Below are 6,997 nucleotides of genomic sequence, written 5' to 3'. Positions count from 1 at the left end.
CCTGCCACTAATGAACCCGTGTTGGTTGCCCCTAAGCATAATCTCCCTGCTGGCCCCTCATGGACATGCGCCAGGATAACTCTCTCAAAAAAGCTTGCCCAGGATCGAGGTAAGACTAACTGGCCTGTAGTTTCCTGGGTCCTCCTTCCTCCCCATTTTGAAGATGGGAACCACGTTGACCTCTTCCAGTCCTCTGGCACCACACCAGAGCACCACGAGTGCCCGTACAGCTGTGCCAGGGGTCCTGCAATGACCGCAGCCAATTCCCTCAGCACTCGGGGGTGGAGATCGTCTGGACCGGCTGATTTGAACACGTCCAGTCCCTCCAGACGCTCCCTGACTAGATCCTCCCTGACCCTGGGCCTGGGTGCGCCTCCCCTGGGGCCTGAGAGGGCCTCTGCTCAGGAGAATGGAGGCAAAGAAATCGTTAAATATGTTAGTTTTGTTGTCTGGTGTGACGACCAAATTTCCTAGCATGTCCTGCAGGGGCCCCACATTACCTGGTACCTTCTTTTTACCTGCTGTGTATTTAAAAAAGCAGTGTCTGCTTGCTTCTTTTCTTCCCTGCTTCTATTCCAGCAAAGAAAAACTGGCTTCTCCACTTAAGACACACCCCTTCATTTTCATAGAAAATTAGGGTTGGAAGGGGCCTTGGCATGCAGGTCATCTTGGAGGGTGGATCTAGTCCAGGTCATTTTGGAGGGTTGATTTTTTGGGGGGAAGGTGCATCGAGTGTGCAAGTGCGGTATCTGATCGCGGTCCAGGGGTCAGGGCTGTGTGGGTAAATGATGCTACAAACAAAAAGCCAAAAGCCTGTGAAACAAAGGCTGGTGAGATTCGAGTTAGTCTGCAGAGCTAAGAATGCTTCAGTGCTTAAAAAGAAAAAAACCTTTAAGATATGTAACCAGGATCCTGGCTTCCTGGACTGTTGAAGTGTGCTAGAGGAAGTATTACTTACAGTCAACATTGGAAACAATTACTGCTTCGTGTAGTGTTTCCCAACGTTTTGGGACTGACGGGCCTCTCTTAGCAGAATCAGGCGTCGTCATCATCCAGCTTCTAATTCAAAACACTATGAAAGCATATGTGGCCTGGTGCTGGGCAGACCACTTCCCACAGCCCAGGGATGCCAACCTCTATCAAGGCCTCATTGTGCTAGATGATGTATAAACATTCACACGGAAAACGGTCCCTGGGCTTGCGAGTCTTGGCTAAGGACGGGTGAAAAGGGGATGGATTGCTACATTGCAAAGATGAGGCTCAGAGGCAGAGAAGCGTGGCAGCTTGGCCCTCGTTATGCATTCTCCATCTCCAGAGCACTTGCCAAATACTCTTCTGTTCCCTCTGGAGAGGGGCTGCGGGAGAGCAGGCCTGAGCAAGGTGGCGGGAGACGCTAGCAAGCCTCCCCGCCGCAGGCAGCAGCTGCCTTGGATCATACACGGTGCTGCTCTTCTGCAGATACTCCTTTTCATTGCCTTTCTTCCCTTCTCCAAGCAAGCTCTCTTTGGACAGAGCATGGTTCTTAATGGATGGGGGGTGTCCCAGGGTGACAGGCCACACCACGAGGGCTGTCAGTCCCAGCAGACAGATCAAGGGTTGACTGTGGACCATGGACTGGGCAACCCAGGCCCAGATCATGGCCGGCTGTAAACCAGCCCCATTAAAGGCGACAGGGCTATGCACTTTACACCCGCCCAGAATCTGGTGCTTTTAGTGGATTTCCAAACCAAACAGTCTAGGCTGTACTACATGTAAGCTGGTGCCCGGAGAACAGCCCCGTGAGGCTCCAAAATGAACCACCTTGCAAAAAAAGCTGGTCTGGAGGCTCCTGGTAGCAAATCAGGCTGGGATTGGTGGGAGCTTAACTGGGCTGGAAGGGCTGAGCACCCGCAGGTGCACGTGGAGTGCGGAGGCTCAGCTCCCCTAAAAGCTGTCCCGAGGTGCGCAAGGAGATCGATTCTGGAAGAGCAGGCGTTGTGGTTTCAATGGCCCCCCGTGGCACCGAGATGAAGAGCTTTAGGCGATTCTTCCTGCCTGGGATACGGCCCTGTCTGGTCAACATCCATCTTTGTCTCTGGCTGCTGCTCGGAGGAAGAGGAGCGCCCATGGCTCTCCAGCTCCTGTTGGGTGAAGAACTGAAAAGCAATCTGCTCGCACGGGCAGACCACCCCGCACTCGAACAAGCAGCCGAACAGAGGTGGCGACTCCTCGCACACGGCCAGGTCCGAGTACCCACACGGCCCTTGGTAGAGGACCCAGGGGCTTTCCCAGCTGCTCGTCTCCAAAGGAGTCTTGTTGAGGTAGATGCCCAAGTTGACCCTCCTGCGTCTGCTGGTGGGGTGGGAGTAGACAAGCCACGAGGTGGCACCGTGGCAGGTGGTGGAAGAGGCATTCCCGCAGCGTGCCAAGCAGGTCTTCTCACCCACGTCAGGGCCCGTCCCTTCCACACCATCCACCGCAGCAGGCTCTTCTGTTGGCAAGAAGCTCACCACACTGCCCTGGCACCCGTGAGGCGGCTCGCACAGCTCCGTACACTGTGACGGTCTTGCAAAATCCACCCCGCGGTCTCTGCTGAACGCTACCACCCGGCACTTGCCCGGGGTGCGGGCATTGCAGTACAGCACGGGGCCTCTGTCCGCGTCTCTCACCTCGGCCACCTCACACTCCACTGTGCTCTTGCCCTTGAGGAGCTTGCCTTTATGCCACTTTTGGCCCTGGTCATCGCTGTAGAAGATCAAGGAGTGGGGCGTGGTGAAGCAGGACACAGGAATGCCGCAGAAGCGGGTGTGGATGTAGTAGGTGTAAGCTGGGATCACCAGCCGCCCAGAGCTGAGCTGCACCCCGTGGCCTGGCCCCACCGCAAAGGTGGCCCACTTCTTCAGGTCCTCCCCGATCACTTGCTCCGTCAGATCCGTTAGCGGGCTCCAGGTCTGGCCGCCGTCCCTGCTAGCGACGTTGCACAGCCTGGCGGCGTTCCTCCCGGTGCGGATCTGGTGCTGCTCTGTCACGCGCTGCCTCACGCAGATGAAGAACAGGAAGACCGTCCCACTGTCCTTCTCGTACACTGGGCAGGGGTTCATGGTGCGGTGGTTTGGTAGCACGGCTGCCGTCAGGGTTTCGATGGGCCCCCACTGCGGCAAGAAGGAGAGAGGGGGAGACCCGGGAGGTTAGCAAGCTTGGCCCGTTCCTCAGGGCATCTCTATGACCCCGGAAGAAGGCTGCCTCTCTAGTGATCAAGAAGACTGGGGTGTACAACTGGAGAGCTCATAGACACCAAACTTCCCTCCCACCCCTGGAAAGAGTTGTTGCATAACCAACACCGCTGAAAACCAGCCCTGCCCTGAAACAGAGGCCTGTGATGCTCCCGCCCCACATAATTATGGTGTGGGCTATCCCAGTTTCGATGACTTCTCCTTTGGGAGCTGCCTCTGGTTCCATCGGCGTTTGCTTTTCCTCCCCACGTGGCTCCCAGCGTGATGGAGGCACAGGCCAGCTCCCATTAGAGACACGGCACACATGAACTACGCAATTGTCCGTGTGACGGGAAGGGACTCTAGCAGCCCCATCATCTGCAATCAGCTGTCTTGGCCCAGCCGCCATCTGGAGCCCATGGGGGGGTGGGGTGGTGAGGATGAGCCACGCTGGTATTTTTAACTTGGGAGCAATGTGTCATGAATGAGATCAAGGCCTATTTTTGCTGGAGGCTTGATTTCCCACCCTGCCCTGCCGTGGCTGATGTCTGAGCAAACAGAGGACCCTTATGCCATATGCCCTGGAGGGCGACGGCTTTCAGAAACTGGGAGATTGTGTGGGAGAAAGCGTACGCCAGCGCCGAGGGATGCTCCACCTGCCCCGGGACACGGTGGGGTCCTCTGAGAGTGGCAGCTCTGCCTCGCCTGCTGCTTGTTGCCTGTCCCTGGTGGGTGCGGAGAAGGGGGCATGTGACCAGCGCTTAAAGAGATTATCAGCTTGCCCTAAACAGATAGTGGTGCTACCGCCTGCGTGCTGCGAAGGGCCGCCTGCACAATGCATACACAACGCAGGGGAGGGTGATGACAGGAGGCTGAGGGGACCGGGCTCTGTGGACGCTGTAGGCAGGAGAAGCATGTATTGCTTCTGTTGCACGATGCAGAGATGATCGGCCATCCCAGGCCTCAGGGGTCAATTTGGAAAACGCGCTCGATTCCTGCTAGCTTCCAACAGCAGGGAAAGGCCTGGAGCCCCTCGAAGGAGTGCGCAGCACCTCATAGGCATCCAGCCTGGCGTGAGAGGTGTCTGGAGGGCACCACAAGTCACCCCCGGGGGCTCTGGAGCCTGCGTATTGGTACGTGCTAAGGCTGAGACAGCCTGGGGCTGAGAGCAGAGAGAGATGGGTCTGCTGGGCACCGGGCCGCCAGCTGGCACCCGGCGCACGAGGAATTACCTTCACCGAGGCTCCCTGCTTCCGGCCCCTTCGCAGCACCAGGCATTTGGCGTCCTCGTCCTTGACGGAGCAGCGCTGCTCGGCGAAGGCCAGGAAGGTGTGGGTGCGGGGGAGGTAGAGCAGCGCCGGGATCCGGTAGGTCACCCCGCTCTGCGCCTCCGGCCAGAAAAGAATCTGTCTCCTGGTGCTGGCTGGAGCCCGGGGCATGGCTTCTCCATGCACGGCAACGGCTGCGGGGAGAGAGGAGGGGATCACACCGAGCCTCGAGGGGGCTAAACCTCTGCTGTGCCTTCCTGCCCAGGGGGTGGGTCGGGGAGAACCAGGCTTGGGCCAGAGCCTGGGAGCTGAGGGGGAGGGTACGGGCCCTGCTTGCCCCCCTGCGCTTTCTGCTCCAGGGGGGTTTAAGTCTCTCTCAGAGGCGCTGGGTGCTGCTGCACCCCAGGCTGGGGATGGGGACCGAGCTGTGACAATGCTCCTGCTGGCAGCAAAGCTGGAGGGTCCTGGCTAGAGGGTTTTGCCCCTCCGCTCAGGGTCAGACTGATGCCACATTTAGGGTCAGGAAGGAATTTCCCCCCATGGTCAGATTGATTGGGGGGACAGGGAGGTTTGCACGGCCTCTGCCTGGGATCTCCTGAGCGTGCATTAACAACTTTTACAGAAGCAGGATGTTAGCTGTCGTGGCCCCCCTGCTTTCCCCGGGGCAGGTTTGGGTGTGATGTCTGCGTCCTGCCAGGGTTGAGGCTAGTTTTGCTAAGCCTTCAGACAGTGGCCTTGTCTGGGCTGCTTTGGCTGGGGCTGGGGTTGGACTAGATGTGAGCTCTGGGGGTCCCAGCCCCACTTCTCTAGGATTGCTTTGATTTCTATGACCCCACGTGCTGCAGAGTTGGGCACAGGTGTCCCTCTCCCCTCTCTGCGGACCCCCTCCTGCTTTTGACTTCCTTCTGATGGGAGTTAGTCCCGGTGCCTTCAGCCCAAAATGGGTGTCTGGGCAGGCGCAGCCCCCAAAAGCCCCCACTACGGAGAGAAACATGACCGTAGCATTTCTAGACTGCCCCAGCAATGGCCTGGTGCCAGCGGGGGGGGGGGCTTTCCAGACTGCCCCAAAGCTGGATGGAAGCAGGAACGCGATGAGGAGAGAAGGAAACAGCTGCATTACAGACGGCGAGAAGGGGCAGGGGGATCCTAGACCCGAAATGCAGCCTCGCTCGTTCTCTGACAAGCCCCGGAGGGGGCAGAAGGTGCCGTGGTCTTGGCAAGGGGGGGCAGAGGCGCTGGGCGCTCGCTCCATCTCTACCGTCCTCTCCTGCAGCCCTGGGGCCCAGCCCCTGCATGCACAGCACCCCCGGGGACTGCAGCCAGGCGTCACGGCCAGGGTGCTGGGCCTGAGGGCCGCACAGCCCTGAGCTGTCAGCACCCGTGCAGGGCCCAATGTGGCTCCCAGCAGCCCGGGGTGAGCCGGGTGTGATCTCCTGCACGCCGCGGCCTGGATCTGAGCTCACGCCAGCCTTGCAGCTCTGCACACTCACCCATCCCCCCAGCCCCAGGGCCCTGGCTGCAGTCACCGGCTCCTGGAGGGGGAGAGGGACCCGGACCCGCCACGCAAGCAGGAGAGGGGGCACCCGTAGAGGATAGGTGCGGGGGGGGGTGTCTCCCCAGCCCCCACCTCTCCATCAGCTCCCCTGCAGCAGCCCGGGGTTGGGAGGGGCACCGCCTGCTCCCCCACCCCATCCCCTCTGCCCAGGCAGCGGCTGCAGCCCCCCAGCCCGTGCACTGCAGCCTGCGCTCACCCTCCGCTCTGCCCAGCCCAGGCGCTGCTGTCTGCCAGGAAAGCACCTCCCTGGGCTGCAGAGGCTGAGCCCGCCCTCCCTGCGTCTCCGCCCACTGCTGAGCCAGGCCCTGGCCCTGCTCCTCCCCTGCCCCTGCCCCTGCCAGGCTGCTCCTCACCTGCACCTGTGCTGCCCCTGCTTGCAAACCGCGTTGCCATCTTCCTGGGGCAGCTGGTTCCTCCTGACTTAAAGTCTGTGCGCCGTGATCCATAACTGGTGTACACAAGCACGTGGGCACGTCTGGGTCATGTGTTGCGGGCATGCTGGCATTGGGGGTCGTGGGCAAGTTCGCACTGTGCGTCGCGGGTACATTGGTGGTGTGTGTTGCCGGCACATCGGCGTTGTCTCTTGTGGGCACGTTGCTGTGGTCTTGCGGGCACTTTGGCATTGTCTCTCGCGGGCACGATGGCGTTGTGTCGCAGGTACGTCGGCGTTGTGACACGGGCATGTTGGCATTGTCTCTCACGGGCACAATGGTGTTGCGTGTCGCAGGCACGTTGGCGTTGTCTCTTGCAGGGCTCTTCTTCAGAGGGAGCTCAGTCTCCTGGCTCAGCAGCGTCCGGCGTGCTCTGCTTGGTAGCCCCCCTCAGTGCACTCGTTACAAACCTACGACCCTCACTCCTTTCCCTGCTTTTTTGATTTGTCCCAAGGAAACAATTGTTACGTCCTCCGTGGCCTACTTCTTGAGGAAGGCTTATAGTCTTACTCAGTGGGCCTAGGCCCACGCTTGCCCAAGGGTGTAAATAAG

The 6,997-nt window shown here is 59.6% G+C and overlaps 1 protein-coding gene across 1 annotated transcript; it reads right to left on the bottom strand.

Annotated features, from left to right (window-relative positions):
• Nucleotides 1–1,452: 1,452 nt before the first annotated feature.
• Nucleotides 1,453–4,667, bottom strand: NEU3 (neuraminidase 3). The gene is made up of 2 exons (XM_019516618.1): nucleotides 4,424–4,667; nucleotides 1,453–3,131 (listed from the first exon to the last, which is right to left on the bottom strand). The coding sequence occupies exons 1-2, from the start codon at nucleotides 4,628–4,630 to the stop codon at nucleotides 1,983–1,985; spliced, it is 1,356 nt and encodes a 451-aa protein (XP_019372163.1). The 5' UTR covers nucleotides 4,631–4,667; the 3' UTR covers nucleotides 1,453–1,982.
• Between the last annotated feature and the right edge of the window lie 2,330 nt (nucleotides 4,668–6,997).

The sequence above is a fragment of the Gavialis gangeticus genome, unplaced genomic scaffold (assembly GCF_001723915.1).
Source record: "Gavialis gangeticus isolate Ggan-Ray unplaced genomic scaffold, GavGan_comp1, whole genome shotgun sequence".
NCBI lineage: Eukaryota > Metazoa > Chordata > Crocodylia > Gavialidae > Gavialis > Gavialis gangeticus.
This window is presented reverse-complemented; position numbering and strand designations above follow the sequence as displayed.